The sequence below is a fragment of the Lissotriton vulgaris genome, chromosome 10 (genome assembly GCF_964263255.1).
Source record: "Lissotriton vulgaris chromosome 10, aLisVul1.2, whole genome shotgun sequence".
In the NCBI taxonomy this organism is placed as follows: domain Eukaryota; kingdom Metazoa; phylum Chordata; class Amphibia; order Caudata; family Salamandridae; genus Lissotriton; species Lissotriton vulgaris.
Genome location: NC_141698.1, coordinates 927990556 through 928017199, shown reverse-complemented (window position 1 = coordinate 928017199; position 26644 = coordinate 927990556). Strand labels below are relative to the sequence as shown.

Below are 26644 nucleotides of genomic sequence, written 5' to 3'. Positions count from 1 at the left end.
CCTTCTCACCTGTCTTTCCATCGCCCATCCTCTCCCACTAAACTCTGTCATATCGAAGTAAATCCCCCTCGCTCCTTGCCCTGCTTCTCTCTGCGGTGGATCCATCATGATTTGATTTGATTTGAATAAAATTTATATTGCGCAGACAATAACCCGAAGGCATCAAGGCGCCTAACAACGTATATCATAAGCAAGGGCATGTCACCATTACATATAAGCCTGCACGAAGAGATGAGTCTTCAGGGCCCTTCTGAAGGCCTGGAGAGTGGGTAGAGATCTTGATTCCAGTGGGAGGGAGTTCCACCATTTGGGCGCCAAGGTAGAGAAAGCCCTACCCCCCATTTAGTTCTCCTGAATCGAGGGGCTGACAGAAGAAGTCTGCTCGAGGAGCGTAGGTTCCTAGCAGGAGTGTAGCGGGACAAGATGGATCCTACACCAGTGGGACTATTTTTAGCTAATGCCCTATAGGTCATGCACAGAGTCTTAAAACGGATACGGTCCTCCACAGGAAGCCAGTGTAACAGCTTTCTAGCCGCTGTGGCTGAGGCCCGTTTGGGGAGATCAAGGACAAACCTGGCAGCAGCATTCTGGACTACCTGCAAGCGCTGCAGTAGACTTTTACTCAGTCCCACATACAGCGCATTGCAGTAGTCCAGCCGGGAGCCAATCAGGGCAACAGTAATCTGTTTCCTTGCCTGCAAAGATAGGTAGTGTCTGATCCTCCTGAGGATGTGGATGATGCCCCAACAGGTAGAGATGGTTCTGTTGACCTGTTTATCCAGATTGAGGGCGGGATCAATCATGACCCCTAGATTTTTAGCAGAGGAGGTGGGGGTGGGGCAGGCTCCTAATGAGTCTGGCCACCAGCTAGATGACCAAACATCCTCTTTCCCTCCAAACACCATCACCTCTGTCTTCTCTCCATTCAGTTTGAATGAATTGTAAATCATCCATTGCCTGACTGCCTCCATACAGGATCTAAAGTTGGAGGCAGTCGGGGCACCTGATTGGGAGAGAGAGACGAGGATCTGGGTGTCGTCCGCGTATGATACTATCTCCATCCCATATGATCTAATTAGCCTGGCAAGTGGGGTCACATAGATGTTGAATAGGGTCAGACTCAGAGCCGATCCCTGAGGGACCCCACATTGCACGGGCAGGGATGGAGATAGATACTCCCCCAACTTCACTCTTTGCACTCGATGGTTGAGAAAAGAAGTGAGTAGGTCTAAGGCTGCCCCCTGAACCCCAACCTCCCTCAGCCGAGTTGTTAATACTGAGGGAGAAAGGGTATCAAAGGCCGCCGTCAGATCTAGGAGGATCAGGAGGGTGGTCTGGCCTCCATCAACACGTGTGCGGATGTTATCCAGCACGATGGTGAGGGCAGACTCGGTGCTGTGTTCCCTCCTGAATCCATGTTGGGAGGAGTCAAGACAACCCGAGTTCTCTATATATGCAGCAAGATGCTTATTAAGATGTGCTTCAAGCATCTTTGCAGGGGCCGGGAGGAGTGAAATGGGCTGGAAATTTTTTAGAACCGCAGGGTCCAAAGAGGCCTTTTTAAGTAAGGGTTTTACCACCGCGTTTTTCCATTGGGTGAGAAAAAGGCCATCTCTCATGGCTTTATTCATAATATCAACCAGCGGGGGCAAGAAGATATCTCTGCACTGTTTGAGGATCCTAAGTGGACATACATCCAAGGGGGAACCAGATTTAGTTTTGTTAAGGAGGTTGTCCAGATCCTCCAGAGAGAGAGGGGGAAAAGAGTCTAGGGTTCCTACAGGAGGTGTTTCTGCAGGGACATGGTCCATAGCTCCCAGGGCAGGGGGCCCAGTGATACAAGATCTCTGCAGCTCTAAGGCAGAGTAAATGTCTAAAGTTTTTGCCTGGAAAAAAGAGGCCTCTTCCACGGATGCCCTCTCTACTCTGCAACCTCCTGCCATGCCGCACACACTGAACCTTTGCCTGCCCAACTCCTCCTCCTCCTCTTCACTCACTTCCATTTGTCTTATGGACCAATACCAGAGCTGACTGTTGAGCTTGTCTACCCCCAACCCTGCCAGGACTTCCCTCATCGTCCTTGCCATGTGCCAAAGAGCCCTGCACCCTTGTCTCCCCCTCTGATGGTCTTAAGGCAGGGAGCGCCCTGTCACTGTCAGAAAGCTTTCCCCTGTCTGCTCCCTTCACACTCTGCGTGGAGAGCGCGCGCCCCAAACCTCTCCTCGTTTGCACTGGGATCTCTGCTGTCTGGGTGTCTCCATGCCTTCTCTGTCGCGGGCCGCTCGTGTGGGGTCCTCTTCCTCCGCCACTTGCATGAGCGATGTCAGACATACCACCACATCCTGCTATGTCTGAAGTACAGGTAGAACCTCTAGGGAGCGCCTTCAGTCTGAAAAACAACCCTGGGTTTGGGGGGTATGCTGTCACTTCGCAGTGGCTTGTGCCTACCAGCCATCTCAGAAGATGTGCCTCGTGCGACCCTGCCGCTGCTGTTGTTTCCATATTTGGTTCCTCATCTCTGCCTGGTGCTGACATCTGTTGCCTGTGCTGCACTGTACTCCCCACCTAGGCGGTTATTGCCTTCTGTGATTTGTGTTGGTAAGGGCTGCTCTTCTTCGACCTTCCCTTTGGAATAGGCCTCCCGGGTGGTGCATCTTTGGCCCCATCCTTGGCACACCTCATGCAGGGATCCACCCACCCGCTGCCTTTGGGCCTTTAACGTTGAAAGGAGTTTGGGAGGGGGTCAAAGATCCCAATATCAAGGCAGCCACGCTCTTTCCCCTCCTAGGATGGGACCCACTGGCACTAATTGGAGGAAAGACTACATCCGAGGCAGCTCTTCTGATCTACATGTGGACGCCAGCTGCTCGGACAAAGGTGTCCCTTTCATCCTCGCCACCGCTCACACCCTCTCTTACTCCCGGGGCCCTTCTTGATAAAAAGATGCCCAAGCAACAGAAGTTTGTTATGGTATTGTGGAACTTTTGAGTTTGTTCTCCTCTTCAGGACGTGACCTACAGCATGCATTTCTCACTAGCACATGATTGTCACATTCGGTGCACGCTTGGTTAATAACTTTCTGCAATTGTATTTTTTAGGACAGTACCATATTTTCATAAGGTGCATGGGGGTAGAGGGGACATGTTCTTACAATACAAGCGTCAAAATTATTTTCTTGCTGCCCTAACTGGCTTTTTCCATGCCAATTGTTGGTCCCAACTAGGCTTTGAAGAAGGGGAAAACAAGGGCATGGTACTGTGAGTTTGAATATTGACGCCACTTTGTGTTTCAGGTATTTTTTTTTTTTAATATAATTGCAGGTTGTACCTTACTTAAAAATGTCACCCCTCCTTTATCATTTTTTAATGGGCTGGAAGACATGAATAGACCTTGTAGTCTGCTATTGCTGTATTTTATCCACTTCTATTACATTTGTTGTTATAGGCTTCTACATCAAGATCGGTTGCTGTGCAATTATCTAACATGTCAGTGCCAAAATCAACAGTATCACGAGTCTCCTGTAATGTTGAAGGAATAAGCCCCGAGTTAGAAACCGTCTTTATTAAGGAAAGCAATGAAAAAGAAGCAGCAGCTAAGGTAATTTATTTTTCAAATGTGTAATATGCCCGAAGGCCCAAGAAAATATTCAATGCATTTGATTGAAAACTTGTCTTTCATAAACATGTTTTATTATCAACGAGCTCATAATCTCGGTTCCTTTTGTATTATATGTCAAACCCTGAAAACATTGACATTCACTCTGACTATGCAAATCTTTGAAGGAAGGGTGGATGGCAGAAATGATATCTTCAAGAGGTCCGGTGGGTTAATTTGTTTAGCGCATTAAATGTTGGTATTCACAGACCATTTGTTGAAATGCAGGCCAGCTTACCGACCAGGGCACCACCTCAAAGCGCTGGCAAGTGCACGTAGCCCAGGACAAACCATCCCATAGCTACGACCCATGTTTCATTCAAGAGGGCAGTTCCATAAGATTAAACGGATAGCCCCTCGATTACACTCTCACACTCAAGGAGCCCAGCAATGTGCAGGAAACGGTTGACTCAGCCTGCGAGCAACTGGATTCAGTGCAGACCAATGGATCCCCAGTGATCAAACCCCTTCACTACCCGTAGACAAAGGGCACAATTCCACAATTGGCAAGAACCATGAAACAGCTCCGATCAAAGACGACACAACACCACTGCACCACACATAGTCCTCACAAAAGTGCTCCTACGTAATTTTACAAGTCGCAGCATGCCTCAGTTCGCAGCAGACTGAGATGGCCACTATGATGAAGCATGTCACCAGCGGGAAACACTGGTGTGTGAGGAGACTCAAGAAAGAAAGTTTTCTTTCCTGCTGATTTTCCGACTCAGATTGAGCGAAAATACTTTCCGTTTTTGCTAGGTTCAATACCCGACATCTCGGGTTTTATAGGTCTACTATTGTACTAGGAAGGTGGACCTAGCGCATACCTCTAACTCCCCCCTTTTTTTCTGATCTTACCTAGTCTACAGCCATCACACATCTTCACTTCTCGTACATTTACTCAGTTTCTTGTCCACCGAAGTTTAGACACAGTTCTTTTAAGATGTTTATTTTCCTAGCAATTACAGTTTTTTCTAGATTGTATCTGGAATGCTTTTTCATTTCTAATCCATTTTGTCTTTTTGAAAGATGGTTGTCTGACTTATTTGATTTCCATCCATCATGTCCTGTGATCCTACTGGCTCTAAGAGCCTGGCAAGGAGGCCCTTAACTTAACTCTGCAACGTCTGGTAACTGTATGAAGCCACTTCTCAAGGTCTCAATTCTGCCTACTTGCATCCTATTCTCACTGTGAACGGTACAACCAACCATAGATGTTTATGGGAGCTGTCTTCTCAGCATCAAAACCTTAGGCTCACAGGGCCTTTCTGGTTAGTAGCTTGAACGTAGTTGATTTGCCGGTTTATTGGTGCTATGAAGTATGCCAGCTTTTGTAAGTATATCTTGCTTTAGCATGCGATCTTCATTAATATTTATAAACATAAAGTATCTCTGCCTCCAAATTACCCAGTTATTCCCCAGTCCTCATATGACCCGCTGAGCTCTTGGCGACTTTGAAGAAAATTGTATAATATTTGGAGGCACGTTTATGTAATCTGTAATCTGGTAGCAATTCATCACATCTATACACCAAATGGACAGGCAGTGAGAAGCTGAAGAGATCTTCTTTATAACTACCTAGTGCACCGGAGGACTGCACTGTTGAATTGTCATGGAGGTGTGCATTCCCAGTGTTTCACTTGTTTGATAACATTAACTTGATTATTGATATTGTTTTGGCACAATCCGGAAGGGTTCCAACCTTTCTTCCCTTATTAGCATTCACGTTAATAGTGTTCTCCCAATTTCGTTCATGCACTTGAGTGAAATAATGAAATCATTTTATTATATTGATTTATTCACTGTTTCAATAAATTTTACTGCTCAGTGTTACTTGTATTTATTTAAGCGTGTTTTTTTTAAGTATTCCGATTGTATCAAACATATGACCCTTTAGCATTTCACGACTGCTGTGCCTCTGTCAGAAGGTAAATTGATCATTTTTAATCAGCACAGTTAAATCAGTTGCATTGCCGCAAAGAGAAAATAAGTTTAATTCACCCGGTTAATCGAAAAAAACCTTTTAAAATCTATTTTCCCTCTTCTCCTTAGTCCCAACCAACCCTTCTAACCTTTGTGTAATTAAACCTTCATTTCGTTTGTGTGAGAAGATTTTACTTGTGAAACTTTAAGACTAGGTTCCTCCTATATACAGTACACTGTCACAGTGCCCAAATGCACATATTTGTCCAATCTGTAAATGAGGTGTACCTTGACAACCAACTATGTCTTTCTTTCAAGTTTCTTCAGAAAAATACTTTGAGATGTTAAATTGGATTTCCATAACGAATTTTCATAAACTTTAGTTGCAAAGGCAAAATTAATATCCTTGCTTCTTTCACTGGAGCCTTCCTTAGTGATGTCTTCCATCTTGAGACCAGATATCTTTGATGTCCCTTCCGATGGGAGAAAGTCCTGGAAGAATGAAAATACCTTCTTCTGCACACGTATATATCAGATTGTGACATCTGTCACTGAATGCGTTTTAGTAGAATGAGTGATGGGTAAACAGAAGAAAACACGTGGCTTACTCCAGTGGTTCTAGAAAAGCACAAATATGCTCCCTGAAAAAAGGTGCCATTCCATCCAGTGTGTCACCAGGCCCATGCCTTCAACTCGGACCTAGATGGACTTATTCTAATACTTCCACGGGGTTTTATCAGAGCTGAGACACCTTTGACAATATCATTGCTTGCTATTATTATCAATAACCTTGCTTTCCCTACAACTACAGCGAAGTACAAGGTTCCATGCCATGTGAAAGTTGCAGAACAACGATTACCAAGAAGAACATTATGGTGGCTCTCCGGTGCTATCCGTTTGTGTGGACCTCATACATGACATCTGTTGTGTAATGTCTGGCTACATTTCAAGATTTCTGCCATAGCGACCTTTGTTGCAACCTCAGCCCGCATCCCATCCAGATTTGTCACATCAGTCTCCACCTCTATTCTCACAGCCAGTATCCTCTTTTCACAGGACTCTGAGACCATCAAGTTGAGGTGGAGTCAGTGGAGGGCAAAGGAGAAGGCGGAAGATCAGTCATGGCAATAAATGGGACGTTGATGTGGCTTCCTTGACAGGATCACTCACCCCTTCATGCTGATTCTCCTGCAGTCAACTTTGCATGTTATCACGCATTGAGGGAGAGCATCCTGACACTTTCATCTTCAGGGACTGTCATAGATACCGATTCCTTTTTCAATGATCTTCAAGCACCAGGAACGAAGGTAATGCAATCAATGGCAACATTACCCAAGGAGTGAAAACCATGCATGCTTCTTTATCTGTGCCAGCTTTGACAGCATTGTTTGATTGTTTAAAAAAAAAAAAGTAGTGCTAGACAGTTGCTCAGCTTATCCTGCAGACCATCACATGGTAGACTTTGCAGTCGCTCAAGAAGCCTAGAGACAATACCACATAAACTACTTCGCCCATGTACCACTCCACACGATCGCCAGAAGGAGAAGTTGGACAACTTTACAAACTTTGTCTATGTTAGCAGCTACATTCAGTAATGTGTCACAGATAGGGGTTAATTTCCGAACTGCTAGTTCGTTCCACAACTCAAAAGAAGAAGGTAGTCTATTCAGTTGTTGTAAGAAGGAACTAAATGACTTCCTTCCAGGCTATTATCTCCATTATAGGGAAAAGTAGTAAAGACATCTTAGCCTTACATCAGGCTAATGTCTGTTCTAAGCCTTTTGCTCGAACATGTTCTCTAGTGTCATTCTTGGATCACCGCTCATTGTTGCCTAATGTCGCAAAGCCAAAGCTCCAGGGTCTGTGCTCTATTTGTCTATAGAGACTTCAAGCTGCAGATTCCTTACATTTTTACTATTCCCAGAGTTGCACCACACATCACTCTTTGCTTTGGCAAGCAAAGAGGCTTGTCAGGACTCACTGTCCCATACTCCTCTGTCCCGTGAGGAGGGGCCACCGCTTCCCGCGCACTTGTAGCATGACAACGATTCCCGCTGCACAGGATGCTTTGCACTTTGCTTCAGTGGCCCAGGAGGCTCGACAGGACTCGCCGTCCCCTACTGCTCTGCCTCGTGAGGAGGGGCCACCACCTGCCCAAGTCCTTATAGTGCAACAGTAGTTCCCATTGTCAACGTTGCACCACACATCGCACCTCCCTTCGGCGGGCCAGGAGGCTCATCAGGACACGCTGTCCTATTCTTCTCTGCCCCGTGAGAATGGGCCACTGCCTGCCCACGTGCTTATACTGCGACAGCGGTTTTCAGAACTCCCTAGTAGCCGTGCTAAGCATGTTTTTCATAGAATTCCACAAGTGAGTTCTCAACAACCTTCTTCGAGATATCTTAGGTTCGGTATGCCCACAAATAGACCTGTTTGCAATATCTCTACACGCAAAATGCCCACCTTCACCTCCAGAGTTTGGAAACAAAGTTCTCAGTGCAATGCTATGTTGATAGATTGGATAAATATATTTTTCTATGCTTTTCTCCCAGTAATCATGACCTTTCTGATGAAACTTCCAAAGTGTCTTGGAGAGTGGCTATTTCCAGGCATCATTCAAGTATGAGTACATCCACACAAGAGGCATTCGTCCAAACCAGGACCGTTCTCCGCAATGCAAAGAGGATATAGCCTTACGGCTAGAGCGGTCGACCTCGAAGCTGGGGAACAGGGTTCGAGACGTGGCAGCGATGCTCAATATCCTGTGATTCTGGCTAAATCACTTTATCTCCCTGTGCCTAACAAAAAATGAATGTGTTCTTCTGTAACGAAACTTGTGCTCATGTAAAGCTCTCTAATACCCGATGTCTCAGGTCTAGTTCACGCTATATAAAACTCTAAATTTAAAAAAACAAATATATAGCCAAAATTACCATCCCAATGTTAACTTTCTTCAATTCGGCAATATGCCGCTTGATGTTTTTCAATACAGGCATCTACTTCTACGCCTGGCTTTTATTGCTTTTGTAAAATAAGCGAATATTTTGTCTTCCTTGAAATAGAAAAAGTTCTGTTTATGGTGCCAATGTCATGACCACAATTCAAGAAGACATGATTATATTGTATCTTATCCATCTTGCTCAGTAGGGCTGCAATATTCTTCTATCTATTACGAAAAGAACGATTGATGGACGGAATGCTGAACAAGGTCAAACATTTAGCCCCAATACAGAGATCTAGGCCTAAAACCATCTTCTTGTTTTGCTCACCATGTCATTCCAGTTTTGGTCCAGCCATATGCAAATAAGCCATGACTGTGCTCCCCATGGGAGCAGTCCAGCCCGAATGGCCCGGCTAGGTTCTCCCTGGACTGGAAAAAAGCATCTTGGGACTGGTTTTGGGGTATCACCCCTTATCAGCCAGGCTAGCTTGACTCCTGTGCATAATGAACATGAAACCCACACCTGGGCAGTCCCTCCCACTTAGGGGAACAAATGCCAAAAATAAAATTGATTGATGAAATGCTGAACAATTTCACACTTTCACCCCCAGTACAGAAATCTGGGCCTAAATGCTTGTTTCTGGTCCAGGGAGGACCATGCATGGCGCTTCGGGCTGGACTGTTTGTTGAAGAGCAGGGTCAAAACGGATTTGTGTATGGCTGGGCCCACACTGGGGTGGCGGGGTGGCGTGGTGAGCAAAAAAACAAGGATTTAGGCCCAGATCTTCATGCTGGGGGTGAGTGTTTGACATTGTTCAGCATTAAGTCCATCAATTGTTCATTTTGCATTGGTCACCTCGAGTGGGACGAGTATGCCCAGACATGGGTCCCTTGCTCCTCATGCCACTGGATTCAAGCTATCCTGGCTGATTAGGGCTGATACTTCGAAACCGGTCCTAGGATTCTTGTTTCTGGTACAGTGAGGGCCTGGCCTGGCAGTTCAGGCTAGCCTGTTGCCATGAGGAGCAGGGTTAAGACTGATTTGCAAATGGCTGGATCCAAACTGGGGTGGTGTGATAAGCTAACAACAAGGGATTTAGACCCAGGTCTCTGTACGGTGGATGAGTGTTTAACATTGTTCAACATTCCATCCATCAATTGTTCTTTTTGCATTTAGCAGACATTACAGCTGTTAAAAAAATGCTCTTTACAAAGATCTTTTTTCACAATCCCTAACATTAAAGACTTACTGGAAGGGACAAAGAAAACATACCCTCTTGCAAGGTAGCCTTCCCCTTCCTGGTAACTCAGTTTGGTTCTTTTTAAATTGATGGCTCCTCTCATTCGAGCCTATTCATAGGTCAACATTACCGCATCTCTCATAGAAAAGATCTAGTCTAGTGGCCATTACATCAGTCCTTAAGAGTAAGTGATCTACAGACTCTGCCTGCCTGCTGCATAGCCTTTCAGTTTTCCACACCAATAGAGTGGTTAGGAGAAATCATCCCTCTTCTTTTATTTAATATTTTACTTCCAAAGGTTTTTTTCTAGTTTTCTCCTAGATTAGTTGTGGCTGGTTTCTTTAGTAATCCTTCCTTCTCAGAAGAGAAATCTTTGCTTTCCTTAGATGGAAGAGCAGTATTTCAATTCTATCTGGACAACATTAAAAGTTAAGAAAACCTAACCAACTTTTTGTTAATGATGATCCATTTCTTACTGGTCTAGCCACATCCAAACAACCTATCTGGAGATGTTTACTGTCTTGCATTTCAAACTTAAGGTTAACTTAAAAACCCCTTTTTTGAAAATCTCCTTGGCTGGCAGTAGTGGACTCCCTATCAATATCGGTTTTAATCAAGAGACTGTGGACTGGATAAACGTACTATTCTATGTCCATGACCATCAATAAAGATCCTACGATGCACTAGGAAGTGTTACTTGTAATCCTGGTTCTGCATCGTAGGAATATTGTTTGAAGCCATAAACAGCCCTCTCTCCTCCACAGTCTGTACTACAGCAAAGTGCAGTTATTCAGTCAATATGGTATATAGTATACGTTCCTCAAAAAGAATTGCGGTTATCAGTACATTGCTCACAGTGATATGGAACCTATTTGCTCCTTAAAAGAGCATTCCATGTTTTCAGCTTCTCTTTGCACTCTTAAATTTATGCGGTTGTGAGTCGTCTGTGCTACAATGCTGTCTTTTGAGTACCGTTGTAAATTAGGGAAAAGAGACTAGTCAAACATGTTATACTGGTTGCAACTGCGTACCGAAATGCTAGATTTGACTTTTTAAAAATATACTCCACATACAAATACATGGAATATTCTGCGCTCGTGACTTCCGTTAAGATTCCTACGATGCACAACTAGGATTTCAAGTAGGTACAATTTCCATCTCCAGCGTTGCTGTTTTTTCCATAGTCCATGATGCAGCCCAGTCATCATCTCAGGCTCGCTCATGCTACATGTGCTATGAAATCTGAGGTGTGGTGCTGAGTGTTTTCTTTACTAATGGCTGCCTTTTGTGTCTGGCTGATTGCCCTCTAAAGTGCAAGTATCTTTGACCCTATGAGCCTTGTTAAGAGAATACTGATGTCTGAAGATTACCAAAAGGGTGGAGAATAGTAGTTACAGGTAAGTCACTTGCTTCATCTGTGCATTGTCTCATATTTGCTCATCTCATTTTGTTCAGTACGACCCCATCCTTACTATGATGGCGTTCAGGCCTTCCATGTTCCTCTATTCCTCTTTTTGCATTCAGGTCTCCTTTCCTCCCTTTTTCTCTTTGTTCAATATCGCACCTAAATAAAAACAAGCATTGGCATAGCCAATAGATCTCGCCTTTGGGACCGTGTAAGTGTTTAGCCATGCAACAGTTGATGTTGTTGCACCAAGGATATTATGCTGTATAACTAAATACTTATAAGGTCCCAAAGGCGAGACCTATTGGCTATGCCAATACAAATGCAATAACAATAAAAACATGTAAGGTTGCCACCTGGCCGGTTTTATCACGACATGACCATTAATGTGCCAGTTGGTACAAAAATGAGAAAAAACACCAGTAGCAGACATTTTCCCCCTTATCAGTACACACTTTAACCTTTAACTAGCAAATATTAGAAGAAAATACTTTAAAATGTGTTCTACAGCAAAGACAGAAAGGTAATGTCAAAAACGAATACGGACAATTTAATTTAAAGTTTTACTTAAGAAGCATGTCCGGGCATTAGCAGAATCTTAAAACATTAACGGATGGCCGGTATTCTTCACTAGGAACGGTGGTAACTCTACAAGTTTGGATGCTGGATAAGGCAGTTATAAGTATGCCTACACAAATATGTGTATGTTAACAAGTTTATCAATCCGTATGTACATGTATAAAAGTACACCAAGCAAGTTGTATTCCCAATTTGTAATAGCTCTTGCTGCATTAACTACCTTGTCAACGCCAGAATAGGTTGTCGTGCCTGTGAAGGTAATTCGAGCTGAATGTGTGGCTTCTTTCTGTTTCTATGGTCGAGAGTTATTCAGTTTTATTTTTTAAATATATTTTTATTGCAGGAATCAGTAAATCAGTACAGTAGCGACCAGCATTGTATTATAAGCAACATATGCAGAATAAAGCCCTCTGGCCCCCCTTCGTAAAGTCTGTACACAGCCAACCGGCCCACAACCCTGGGGTCGGGCGGCGAAATGCAACAGGGGTCAGTAGGATGTTGGAGCTGGTCCGGATAATACACTGTCCGTCATCTGCTTTTCCAAACAAACCCAAACCCCCAAAATAAACCCCCCCCTCAAAATACCTACTAACTGTGAACCCCCCCCCCCCCCCCCCCCACCCAGCGCCAGGGAGCTTATCAACATAGGATCTACTATTTGACCCACGGGGAAGGTAATAGGACTGTCAGTGCTGACGTTCATCGGGACTCGGGGCGAGTCGCTTCTTCACTTTCGGAGTCGCTGGGGGCACAATAATCCCTGAGGGCCTGCACCAGCATTTCCCACTCCAGCGCGGCCTCCTGCGCCTTCTCATTACCCTGCCTCCAAGCCAGCTGATACCTCAGCGCGCTCTCCCCCGCCGCCCATTTCAAAAGTTCACTGTGCCATCTGCTGCCTGTCGGACCAGCTCGTGCCTTCCAGTTCCTGGTCACCTCTCGCTTAGCAAGGAGGAGCCCCAGGTCGATAAATTTACTGGAAATTTTATTCCGGGGGGTATGGGGGAACCAGTGTAAGAGCCCCACCGCCGCATCGAATGATAAGCGCCTCCCCGTCACCTCCTCCAGAGTCGTCGCTACCTCCTGCCAGTAGGACGTCAGTCCTGGACAGGCCCATAACATGTGTAGGAGGTCCGCCTCCTGAGCCGGGCATCTAGGGCATTCCGCTGAAGCCGTGGCAAAATAACGCCTGATCTTCACCGGGGTCAGGTACGCTCTATGGAGAACATAATAGTGGACCAGTTGGAAACGGGCGCTACGTGTGCCCTTCCAGGCACGTCTCACCAGCTGGGCCCAGGTCGTCTCCGGGATCTCCCTACCAATGTCCTCCTCCCAGCGGGTCCTCAATGTGGTGAGGGGAGCCAATCCCTCGGCAATCAACCTGCCGTAGAGGCAAGTGACCGCCTTCACCGTGCCCGCCGACATCATTACGTACTGGCACACCTGAGACAAGTGGGGTTCCTCCAGCCCGTTCTGCCAGTGTGCCTGGATCGCTCGCACAATGGCCGAGTGCAGCAAGAAGTCGCCCCGGGAGATCCCGAAGCGGTCAATGAGATCCTGGAAGGACAGGAGCGCTCCGTCCTCGTACAGGTCACCGACGAGCTGTAAACCGGAATCCTCCCAGGCCGCCAATCGTGACCAATCCCCTCCGTGGGGGAGGGCCGTCAGCATCCCCAACGGTATTTCAGGCGCATATGGTGTCCTTAGTTGGCCTCTGGCGTGAGCCCGATTCCAACACAGTCGGATAGTCCGCTCCTCCATCGACAAGTCCCGCAGGACCAAGCGTTGTCGCAGCGCTATAAAGGAGAGAACATGCCTGGCCATACCCTTCCCTCTACCGTCTTCCGGGCCCCTGAACTCCCTGGCGATCTCCTGGGCGAAGGTCTGGAGCTGCGCCGCCAGATAGTATTTCTCGAAGTCCGGCACAGCGAGCCCCCCCTCGTCCTTCGGCCTCATCAAGGTATTGAGGGCCACCCGCCGCCGGCCCGTTCCCCAGAGGAACCCGACCACCATAGAGCGCAAGCGACGAAACGTGGCCGGTGGGACCCAGACCGGCAAAGTTCGGAAGTAATACAATAACCGGGGAAGCGCCACCATTTTGAGCAGGGCGATACGTCCCGCCACTGAGAGCGGCAGCGTGGCCCAAAAGTCCATGCAACCTCGGAGTGCTCGAATGCAGCGGGCAATGTTCCCATCTAGGAGGTCGGGTTGGTCATGGTAAACGAATACCCCAAGGTACTTAAAGCAGTCGGGCTCCCATCTGATCTCCCTACTTAGCGCAGGGGTGGGGGTACCCCTGCGTACCGGAAAAAGACAGGTCTTAGACCAATTCACTCGGAGGCCTGAGACCACTCCGAACTCCGTGAGCGCCAATTCCGCTCCCCGCAAAGCATCGACCGGGTCCTCCAGGAAGAGCAACAGGTCGTCCGCATATAGCGAGACATAATGCGGGCCCGCAGCCGTCCATAAGCCCGTGTAGTGGGCTCCCGAGCGAAGGTGCATCGCCAGTGGCTCCACCGCTAGCGCAAAAAGAAGCGGGGACAAGGAGCACCCCTGCCGCGTGCCTCGTTCCACCGGATACCGCGATGAAATCAATGGGCCCGATCGGACCCTGGCCGAAGCAGAAGCATAAAGGACCGCGGTCCATCTGACAAATCCCTCCCCGAGGCCGAATCTCCGTAACACCGTGCAGAGGTAGTCCCACTCTAGGCTATCAAAAGCCTTCTCCAGGTCCACCGACAAAACTACCGGGGACGGGGCATCCACAAATGGTTCCCCAAGCAAGCGGAACAACCTTCGAATATTCATAGTCGTGTTCCGCCGTGGGATGAAGCCGGCCTGGTCCTCATGCACTAGGGAACTCATATGTCCCAGCAGCCTCGAGGCCAAGATGCTGCTCAATATTTTGTAGTCCACCGTCAACATTGATAGGGGACGGTAGGACCCCGGGTCGGATGAGTCTCGGCCCGGTTTGAGGAGAGGAACCACCAACGCTTCACACATCGAGCTCGGGAGTCGTCCCAACCTCTTCGCCTCCCTGTAGACCACCAGTAACCGAGGGGCCAAGAGGTCAGCGTAAGCTGCATAGAACTCCACTGGTAGGCCATCTAGGCCCGGGGTCTTGTTCCTCGCCATCCGTTTGATGGCCCCGCGGATCTCCCCCAATTCGATATCGGAACCCAGAGTTTTCGCCACTTCCTGCCCTACTGTGCGGAGCTCCAGTGGGCGAAGATAATTATCAAGCCGGTCTGGGTCACGTGCGGAGCGACTGCGGTATAAACATTCATAATACTGCCGGAAGCAACTAAGAATCTCCGGTTGGGTGCATACCTCGGTCCCGTCTGCCCCCCGCATGTTTGTCGTCGTCTGGGACTGGCGCGTAGGGTTGGCCAACCACGCCAGCAACGCACTCGACCTGTCTCCCTCCGCGATAGACCGGACCGTATAGGCCTTATAATCAAAACAGCGGAGCCGTTCAACCTCCACCGCTACCCTCTCCCTCGCCTCCACCGTTTGTGCTTGCAATTCCGGGTGTCCGGGGCGGCTAACTTCAAGCTCGCGGAGTGCCCGGTCCGCTGTGTCTAAATCAGCCAGGATGACGCGCCTCATGCCCACCTTCTTAGAGATACAGTAGCCCCTCACCACTACCTTAAAAGCGTCCCATTCGAACGCCCTAGTACTCGCGGAGCCGCCGTTGGACGCAAAATAATCCGATATTCTCTCCCCCAGGTCCGCCTTGAAGACACTGTCCTCGAGGATCTCGGGTCGCATCTTCCAGGTGGGTACCGCCGGCGTCCCAGGAAACCAGCGAACGTCCAGTAGGAGGGGGTTATGGTCCGAGATGGTCCTCGATAAGTACTCTGATCGGACCGCTGCCGAAACCAGTTCGGGCGAACCAAGAAAGCCATCTAGCCTGACATGCAACTCATGGAGGCTCGAGAAATATGAATAATCCCTAGAAGCGGGGTGATGCGCCCTCCAAATGTCCGTCAAACCCCAGCGGGTCTGCCAATCCTGACGACCCTTAGCCGTGCGACGGACCGGGGAATCGGGGAGCGGGGGATGCGAGCGGTCTATGTCCACATCCACTACGGAGTTAAAGTCTCCCCCCATCAGGAGGGGCCCGGCGAAAAAGTGGGCCAACGAGCCCGATAACCTGGAAAGGAAGGCAGTCTGGTCCACATTAGGAGCGTACACACAGCAAACGTTCAGGTCCCTCCCTCCTAGAGTGCCCGAGATGGCCACGAAACGCCCCTCTGGATCCAACACTGTCCTCGTGACCTGGAAGGGGACCCCTGCCCTGATCCATATTAGCGCCCCCCTGGCATAAGCAGAGTACGACGTGGAAAAGACCTGCCCCCGCCATCTACGCTGTAGCGCCGCCCCTTCCGCCTTGTTCAGATGCGTTTCCTGCAGCAGCGCCATTTGCACTCCCCTACGCACTAAATAAGCATGGACCTTGTGGCGCCTGGACATGGTGTGAAGCCCCCTCACGTTCCAAGTAACACATTTCAAGTTAGCAACATCAGCCATTGTCCCAGATTGTTCTTGCACAGTCCCCCCATCCGGGTCCCCACAAAGAAAAAGCATCAATCCTCCCAGCGCTGATGGCGGCCATTTTCGCCAACCAAAACCAAACCACCCAAGAACCAACAAAGCCCCCCCCCACCCACCCCAGAACAGGACCCAAACTGCACCATCTAGATCCCATCCAAACCTCGTCGTACATCAACCCCAGAACCCCCACTAATCCTACGGTCGCCACCGTAGGAAGGCCTTATGGGCCAGGTGCGGGCTGGGCGGAGGCAGTGGGCCCTCGTCGCCCAGGCCACCAGGACTATAACAAGCCCCAAACAGTGTCAAAACCTTCCGGGGCAAAAGCAGAGGCCCCCCAACCCTCTCTCCCTCGTTGTCAGCAATGAAGGACGGCAACCGCCTCCCCCCTGCCGGGCCCCCACCCAAAACAAGGCAGTATACCCCGTTACCCTTGTCCATCTAGAAGGTCCTCCACCGATTTCGGTGTGATCACCGGTGTATGGGTACTATCTGCCACTGAATCCTCCGAGTCCGACGGTGCCCCCTGAGCACCCGGGTGTTCTTCCTCCTCGATGGCTTCGTCTCTTGCTCCCGACAGTTCCGACAATACTTCCAACACTCCCCTCCGTTCCGATGATGTCTCCGCAGTCGAGGGCCCTCCCGTGCGGCCGCGGCGATTCCCTGACCCTCTTGGATCGCCTCCTTTGTTCCGGCTCATCCGCCTGTTGGGACGAGGAGCCAAAACCATCTTTCCCTGTCCGGTACAGTTCGAGCCAGTCACAGACCTCCTCCGGGGTGTCGAAGAACTGGGTTTTGTCGTCGACAATGATGCGGAGCCTTGCAGGATATAGGAGTGAATACTGAATGCCCTCGCTCCTAAGTTCACGCTTAACCGCTAGGAAGGAGAACCGCTTGCGCTGCGTCTCGTAGGTGTAATCAGGGAAGATGTTCACCTGACTATTCGCAACTTGGAATGGGCCATTGTGCCTGGCGGCGTTGAGGATTAAGTCCCTGTCCCGAAAATGCAGCAACCGCGCCACCACCGGCCTCGGGGTACGTCCCTGCTGTGGGGGCCATGCTGGAACTCTGTGGGCCCCTTCTAGAGTGTAGAAGGAGGACAGACCCTCTGGGACCACCGTGTCTCGGAGCCAGGTCTCCAAGTATCGCACCATGTCGCCATCCTCGATCTTTTCCGGCAGGCCCACCACTCGGATGTTGTTCCTCCTGTTGCGGCCTTCCGCATCCTCCGCCCTCCGTTCAAGGGTCTCGATTCGGGATAAGGCGTCCTTTATCGTCGCAGCCAAGGTTCGCTGCGCCGGCTCCAAAGTTTTCACCGTGCCCTCCACCTCCTTGACCCGGTCTGAGAGTTTGCCATGGTCCGCCCTGAGGAGGCCCAGGCTCGTCGCCACCTGAGCAATGTCCTGTCGGAGGGCCGATCTCGTAGCCTCTATCGCCTCCAGGACACGGTCGAACTGTTGCTGCAGTGGCGCGCTACCAGAACTTTTTGGGTCCCCATGCTCCTCTTTGTCCTGGGCTTCAGAGTCCGAGGTGGTCTGGTTGGATCCCTTGGCTCCTCTAGGTTTCCCCATGCTGCCAGGGGCACTCCGTGAGGGTCCCGGAGTAGGTGTCTCCGTGTACAGGTGTCGATCACGACCTTCCCGGGTGCTTGTCCTCAATTCGGGTATGGGCGATCTCCTTCTCCAGAGCCTGTGGAGACTCCGCCGCTTCGGTTCACGCCACCGCCACGGCGTCCGAGGGCACCGATGAGGGGGCGGAGACAGCCGTCGCCGAGTCGGGCAGACCCGTTCACCCACTATAGCCCCGGGGTGAGGGCCACCAACTTCCTCGGATGATCTGTGGCGCCAGAGTGTCGCGCCTCCCATGTAGTTGGACTGGCCAGGTAGACGTAGCTAGTTGCGGAGTCGCGAGGCGGGCCACCGCCTGGATCACAGGGCGTCCGCTCCCGGTGCCCTCCAGTGCGCGGGCACCCGTCCGGCCGTCCAACCGAGTGCAAATCCGTTGCAAAAGGTCCAATCCTGTAAATGTCCAATGTCCAGAACAACCGAGGATGGCGAAGCCGGGCGCTAGTCGACACCCGCGACACCTCTTCAACTCAGTAGTTTCGATCAGGGGGACAAAGGAGTCCGGGCGCCATGTTGGGTCGCACTCCGCAACTCCGCAAACTTCGGTATTACTTCGGAGCAACCCTCGTCCAAGCTCCACCAGGGCCCCCGGCAGGTTGCCGTCGGCACGCTCAGCAGAATGCGGGGTCTGGGGTGCCCCGCAGCCTCCGAATTTCAGGATAATCTCGGGCTTAGTCCCGGAGCCGAGCTCTCAGGCGACCATTGGCGCCCAAGCCACGCCCCCTCGAGAGTTATTCAGTGATATGCCCCTACTAACATGGCGGCCATACCTTGATTGAGTAAGTAAGTAAGTAAATGCTTTATTGTACAGTTAATAAAAACCATTACAAATAGCTATTAGTAATAAAAGAAAATGATCAGTTAAAGGAAAACAGTTAAAAAGGTCGGTCTAATACCATTAAAAATGGGACAATGATCATCCAGCAATAAATACAGGTAAATTTCTGTTTTAGATAAAAAATTGTGTGTATATCCGAGCGCATGCTTTCGACAAGTGGGTTTTTCTATATCCTCCGCTCCCCTTCTGACCGGCTTCTCCCAGAGTGTTTGTACTTCATGGGGGAAGGTACTTTTATGTTCTTGGTCAATATGGGTCTCTTACCCGGTCTGAGGACTGGAGGCGGATGATGTTATATAGGTGATGTCAATGTCCGCTTGTGCTCTCGTCATTTTAAGCCTGGTGTCTGCCAATCGTAGGTATTTTACCAGTCGGCAGGCCATTTGCACGTCGTCTCCTCTAAAACAGCTCAAGACTGCTTCTCTGCAAGACCTGATTCCTTTGTTTATAAACAAGGGTCTCAATAGGTTCTTCCGGTCTTGCTGCAGCTCTTTGCAGATGGTTATGAGATGTGTGATATTTTCCTCATGCATTCCACACAGGCGGCATTTTGCTGGTTTTGATGGTCGCAGCCATGGGGCCATGTGGCCCGCTGCTGATAACACTCCTAGTTGTAGTTTTAAAAAGGATTCTTTTGTTGTTTTGGAGAACCTGTTCACTAGGTACGCCTGAGGAGTAAGTTTGTTGTATGTTTGCACAGTCAGCCAGCCATGTGCTCTCTTGGCTAATGAGGCTTTGTCTTGCAAGAGGGATTCTTTCTTGACTATTTTATTAATAGTTTTTTTGAAACCTGACGGGCTCCCTTGAAGGTCCCATAGCTGCCTTGCCCCAAGAAGATTGATGGCATCCTCCAGGAAATGTCTTGCAGGACAGTCATTTTTGCTTTGTAGATCTTTCCAGAGGAGAGCGTTAAGGGTATTTTCTTCTCCTCTGCTTATCTTGTGCCAGGTCTTAAGGTAAGTTCCCTTTCGTGCAAGTTCTTCTTTGGCCAACCCAAATTCTAGGCGGATCTGCGCCGGTGAAGTGTATTTCGGAAGACTGAACATGATCTGCATTGCTTTTGAGACTACTCTGTTCAGGGTTCCCGTATCCCTCCCTCTCATTGCTTCACTTCCATATGTGATTGATGGAATCAGCATACCTTGATTGAATGGACATACAGCACAGTCTGGCGTAAAGCGGAAGTGCCAATGTTGACAGCTGCAGCAGCTGGAATGTGTTGAGCGGAGTTGTGGCTCCAGGGGACTAGATATTCTGGACCGTAAGAAAGGGTCCCCGGTGCCCCAGTGACACCATGAATCCTTCAGAAGAATGTTTGGGTCGCAAGAGAAGCATCAAAAAACGATTGAGGCAGGTAAAGGAAGGGAGAGGGTGGCATAATATAAAAGCGGGAAATGAGATGCTGCTGGATTACAAAACATGCCCTTGGGATGCTGCAGTGGGTACAATGTTACCAGTGCACATGCGTAAGCGTCAAAAGTATCAAGTTGAAAAGTATGCGAAAAATGTTTTCCTGTGGTGTTCTGCCCGAACCACGGGTGAAGTGATGTGCAACAGTGACACACTTTAAGCAACAATGTAACACCAGAAGTTAAAACAAAAAAATGGTGATGTGGATTTTCCCATTTGCTGTTTAACTACAGCTGGCCTTACTAAACACAAACACATTTAAAGACTTCATTTGGGAGCCTGACAAGCTTTGCTAGGTACCTTCTACAACAAGCCCGGCTTCGAAAGTGGTGCTCATGCGAGTGAAAGTGAAGGCAGCGTGTTTGCACATATGTTTATAATTAACGCGAGGCGGGGAGGGGCAGAGGAGCGTGTCGAGAGCAAGCAAAGCATCGGGCTTTGAAAGCTGCTGGCTGAGCGCATGCACGTGAACGCAAGTGCTAGGCCAGCAGAAGCCTTGGGCAGCACTTTTAAAAGCACACTACTAAATGTCTCGCAGAGCAGCGCATGCGCTGACTCCGCGAGACCTAAAAAAAGAGATGTGTGCCATTGAAACGTTTGTGAGGGCGATCCAGCACACCGTTCGCAATGCTGCGTGTTAACACAGCAAAGTGCATTGTCTCCACTAACTTCTCCATGTTGAATGGGTATGCTTTGTGGAGAGAACGTGAACTTCACAATGTACCCATTACACCCAGCATGTGAGGTCGCATAATTTCCCTTTTATGAACTGTCATGTGGACATGTTCACTCCCATGTCCTTGGACGGGATTGCCCCACTAACTCACACTAATTGGGGCCATCTTACCTTGATAAAATAGTGAACAAAATATTGTATTTCCAAGAAACACGTTGTAGGTCTAGTCTTATCTCCATCATTTCTTTATAAAGAGAAAAGGTTGTAAGTTATAAATGTTGATTTAAATGCCCAAGAACATCAGACAGTGTACTTTTCCAGGTTGCATTCAATATAAAATGAAATAGTTTGTCTTTACCTCTTGCTGCAGTTGACCCGCCTAGCGGGTGCTGGAACAGTACTTCATAAACAGTTCTCTTTTAGCCACTGTCAAGCTAATCTCGGTGACTGCTTGGCGTTTGGACGGAGAGCTTGCTGTACGCAGACCTGGTCAGTTAAAACATAAAGAAGTTGGTAATAGTTAACCTTTCATGATTTTCATAGTGCATAGAATGCAGGAGAAGGGTATATTGCTCTTACAGGAGATAATGCGCACAGAAGAGATGACATCTCTGGGCAGATTTGGGAGGAGATTGGGTTGGAGAAAGAGGACAGCTAAAACTTGAAAAAGAATTAAAAGTGATTTGAGCATTCCTCAACGGATTTTGCTGATGGGATACCTCATAACAAGTGGACTGGTGCAGATGAGGTTAAACCCTCTTTGGGCTAGGAAACGTTCATTTGTCACTCTGAAAAAATGTTAATTTTCTGAAGCCATTAGTGTACACTACTGCACTTCTGCAGCTACTTAGTGTTTGAATGATATTATGTTGTTTTTATGTGCCATACGGTGACACTGTTCATGAACTGATGATTTCTCCCACGATCTTCTAACCTGGCCATTTTTCTTATCTTATTTTATGTTGCAGTCAGGAGACATTCCTGATGGTCGGCGAGCACCTCTGCCTTCTCACTATCGGAGTAGCAGTACACGCAGTATTGACACCCAGACTCCTTCTGTCCAGGAGCGGAGTAGTAGTTGCAGTAGCCATTCACCAGGCGTGTCCCCCTTTTGTCCTCCAGAATCTCACGATGGGAGTCCATGCTCAGCCGAGGATCTTCTCTATGATCGTGACAAAGGTGAGAGTATAATAACCACGAAGCACAATTTTTTCTTTTCTATTTTGTAGACCATTTATTCAATTCTAAAACCACAGTATTTGGATTCAGTCTTGCATTGGTATTGAAAATGAAGAAAAGCGTTGATTGTGGTTTAGTTTGTGTGCCTAATTGTCACTTGATATGTGCCCTCACTTCACGGTTTTCCTTTGGTTGTAACACTTACGTCTTTCTTCTTTAGATGAATGCACCCTTTTTTAGTTTTATAGACTTGTATTTCTCGTACTAGCACTACCAACACTGCAGCTGTAACCAGTTGCATACCATCAATTTTTCATACTCCTCAACCCCTGGAATTGCTGGTGACACTGGGGCCATTTTCAGGCTTCTAGTGCATACGCATTGCTTTCTTTTTTTCACAATATCTAAGTATGATTTCAGCTCGTTTGTGCTTTCCTAAACTATATATGTATATAGTTTGTCCATTCTTGATACCTGATCACCTTCCTGCCTCTCATTATCTTTCTGTGCATGGCTGGATCACCTTGGTCTCTGTTATTCTTGCTTGTTTCTCTTCCATTCTTCTTGAAACTTGAGTCTTCATCTACTAACCATGCAGGCTACTTCATCCTTACACCAGAATGAGTCCTAGTCCCTTTTTCAACCCCCTCTTCACTCAACAGGCTGTTACAGAGACCAGATGTTCTCATTTGTTTCGTCTGACATCAGTTTGCTTTCTCACCATGCCTTCCCTAGCTTACTGCCCTCTTCAGCCATTCACACTTGTGACATTTTGCCAGATTCATTCAGACATACATGTTTCCCCATATTGTGCAGTATCCAGCCAACCTCTCCCCTCGTTTCTCTGTCCCTCTAAACGTATTTAAAAAGTAATATCAAACAAGCATTTTCCTTACTTGGATTATATCTCTCTCGTCACAACTTCAAATGCATTTCGCCTTGCAGTTTTCATAAATTGCACTTTCTTTTACTATTTCCCTTAATATCTGTGTATTCCTCTTTTATTCTTCACATCTTCTCGGCTGAGTTTGGTGCCGTTGACCATTTTATTGTCTACATTTTGGAATCCTGGGGGTTTCACGGACTATCTACACACTCAATGCACATAGTGACTTGGGCTGGCCATAATGCTACTTCTCTTCAACTACAGTAATTCTTCCCCCAGGCCCCCGACCAACCCCCTCTCTTTTTAATCTACACACGTCTCTATTCGTTGCTCCCAGCCACCCAATCTTGTGTGAAGTTGCAGCCTTTTCACTACAAGTCCAATACGGTGCATATGCAGCATGTTTATTTGTTTTCCTCCTTATACCTGCTTTTCTTAACCATTTTTCTTTCTCATCTTTAACTTGCCTCGTTTTCCCCATCTTAAAATGCACTACAGTAGTTGTGAGTTTCCACTGCTCAATGTCCCTAAGAACTGGTCTTTTCTCACATTCCAATCGACCAAAATGCGATTTTTTTCCTCTTGTTTTTTTCGTGCCTTGACTACCGTTCCTCTCTTTTGGTTGGTTTTAGTGCGTACCTTGTTCATCCTCTTAAACGGATCTTTGATTCTGGCAGTGGCCTAACCCTGATTCTTCTCATCTTGTTTTCACGTTGCTGCCTTTGTTTATTTTCTGGAATAAAGCTCCATTCCTCTGCAGTGTTAGTGTTGCCACCGCTTATCGTTCTAATTCACTTTTATCCTGCTTTTCAGTTTCTGCCCAGTCCCTCGTCATTATACGCACCTTGATTTTGTTTCTTTTCCCTTGATTCCTAGCTTTTGAGTTGTTTCCTTTGGTCTGCTTTGCTTTGACTCCGGTTTTATTCACACTGTTTTGAATGAGCACCCCTGGATTCCTCTTAACAGCACTTTTCTCTTTCATTATGCTGGCATTTTGTTAGTGTTATTTTAGTATTGTGATATTTACTCGCATCATCTGTAGCGCAGCAGGAAAGTATTTTAAAAATCCATTGAAAAATAAAAGTTTCCTTGCAGAGCAAAATGACATGAGGTATTGTTGTTTGCCTACCTGTCCAACTTCCCTTCCACAGTTTCCACCCATATTTTATTGCAACATGGTTCTGTGTTTACTGGTTAATTGTCAATTCTCTCTACTGTGACTTATCACTTTAGTGTTCTTTCAAAAACGCATTTTTAGAAAGTGCTTGTCAACCGAGAGGCATCAGCGCCCTGTACATAACAAAGTTTGTGATGCGTGTATCTCTCAAGGAACAATGCGACCCATTTCAATGAAGTACAAGAAACTCGAATTTTAATCGTTCATTTAATGATAGGTCTCAGTGCGACTGGGAGTGAATTCCAAAGAGAAGGTGCTGCTCCAGAGAATGCTGGAGTCGCCATTTTGACTTCTAGTTTTTTAGTCTAAGACTCCGGCTATAAAACATGTCTTAGTTGCCTGTTGGCAGCAGCTAGCTGTAGTGAGGACTGAAGATCTTCCTGTTCCTTTAAACATATTGCTTTAAGGACATTGAAGGCCTGTGTAAACTTAATTCTGGTTTCCAAGAACAACCAGTGAAGTTCCTAAAGGACATAGGAAATTGGGTCATATTTTTCAAAAAATTGTATGGTTTGTGCATTCCATCATGCCAGGGCACCACTTTCAGTTACAGCTCATGGTTTAAATAACCCTTTCTGTATTTTAACCTTCCTTTGGTTTATGAGCCATGTAGTTGTGTATCAGACATTTGATCTTAATTAACGTCATCATATCCAGTCATTTAGCTCAGTAACCCATGCCAACTGAGTGCAGTTCCTGATACATATTTCACTCTTTAACTCCTCACATGTATGTACAGCTAGCCTGTAAGCAGTTCAATTTATAATTTTTACAAATAGGGCACGTATCTGATGCCGTGCATGCGCCATTCTGTTTTTTAATTTTCCATTGTGTCATCATACGGGCAAAAGGTGACCGGGTTCCACATTTTTAACTGTTCAATCTCATTGTCCTTAGCTAATACTGAGGACTACCCTTGGCACATTACTTGCAACCCAGTATTTCAACTACAACATATTATTCTAAATGTTTTAATGTATAAACTTTGTCCTATACCTTGAGCTTCACTGTTCGCTTTGATCAGTGGGCCTAAGCCAGTGTTTAATGTCAAAGTCAAAGTCAAAAGAAACTTTATTTCGATTGAGTTTACAATCATAAAAAGTACATTTAGAAACAGATATTTACAACAATTTATAAAAAAGTTTTCGTTTGCACATTAATGACTGAAGGAAACATGACACTAAGAATCAGTGCATTAAAAGATCATTTAAAATTCGTCTAAACAATATCACTCTGTGCAAGGATGAGATAGCAAGTTATTTACATGAACAAAATAGGTCTTATGGTGCAGTAGCCAATATTTGGGAATGGATTTTCAAGCAAGCTTTAAGGTAGCAGGCTACAGATTTGGCAGCAAACGGGGTGTCTAGGTACTGAAGTGCCAAAAGAGCAGGTCTGCATCTTCTCAGTCCTAACTGTCGGAGAAGTGGGACCAACCAGCGTTTACGCGGGGTCTCATAAAAGCTGCAGAAAAAGGTTACATGCAAGGTAGACTGGCGAGTGCACCCATCACAGGGACAACTAGCCAATTCACGTGACCAATCAGAGGGCACAGGAAGTGAAACAAGACGATAAAATAAATCAAACCGAAATCTAGTTAAAACATATCTATCGTAATTTGACAGGAAAAAAGACAGATACGGTTGGATGCCATGAGAGGATTGAATCGTCGTTAAATGAACGTTTGACTGTTTGCCAAGTTCTGAACACATACGTAAGTCTCTTAAATGGGCGACACACAGATTCTTCAAAGTTTTTCTTGGTATAGTCGTTAAAGAGACAGGGTCAGTGAAAAATGCAGGGCAATTCAAATCATTCAAGAATTTGAAAACATATAAAAGCCAGGGAATCTTTTTCCAGTAGGTCAATGTAAGACAATCAGATATTAATGACCTAGTAAGGAGACATTGCTCCTGGGTCCATATACGATGCCAAAGGAGAATCGGTTGGTATCTGACGATGTCTGTTAGATACTCCCAACCGAGCTCCATATGGGTACCGTAAGTAGAAGCGCTTCGGGGAAGGGCTAATATATATTTCAGAAAATCGTTTTCAATTATTTGAAGCTCGCTAGCGGGCGTGTAGCCCCATACACCCGCTCCATAAGTGGCCACGCTCATACATTTAGCTTGGTAAATTTTCAAAATTACGGCAGGGGCAGGCTTGCCCAGCTTCCTTGAAAACGAAGTCAACGCTGATGTTGTGCGTTGAAACTGCAGTTTCTTACTGGAAGTGGCAGGTTTCCAGGACAGATGGTTATCAATAAGAATCCCTAGATATGGATATGTTTTAGCAGTTTCTAACCTAGTCTTCCCAATGAAAAGAGATTTGCATTTCTGGGCTTTCTTGCCAATATTCATAACAAAAGTCTTGGACTTATTTACTTTAAGTCCAAGAGAGAGCATGTATTGGCAGTACTTGTCCAGTTGGATCTAGAGCTGATTGGGTGTCCTTGCTAAAATAACAGAATCGTCTGCATATAGTAATGCAGGGATTGGCCGGGTGTTTATGCAGGGGAGGTCTTTATTGTCAGCTAGCATCGCTTGCTCCAACCCATTT

The 26644-nt window shown here is 47.2% G+C and overlaps 1 protein-coding gene across 4 annotated transcripts in view; it reads left to right on the top strand.

Annotated features, from left to right (window-relative positions):
- The window catches only part of GLCCI1 (glucocorticoid induced 1), a 277278-nt gene that overhangs the window by 169700 nt on the left and 80934 nt on the right, over positions 1 to 26644 (top strand). For all 4 annotated transcript variants that reach the window (XM_086941910.1, XM_086941911.1, XM_086941909.1 and 1 more), the window contains exons 5-6: positions 3445 to 3597; positions 21812 to 22022. In XM_086941910.1, the coding sequence (XP_086798036.1) occupies positions 3445 to 3597; positions 21812 to 22022 (364 nt within the window). The remainder of the gene's footprint in view (positions 1 to 3444; positions 3598 to 21811; positions 22023 to 26644) is intronic.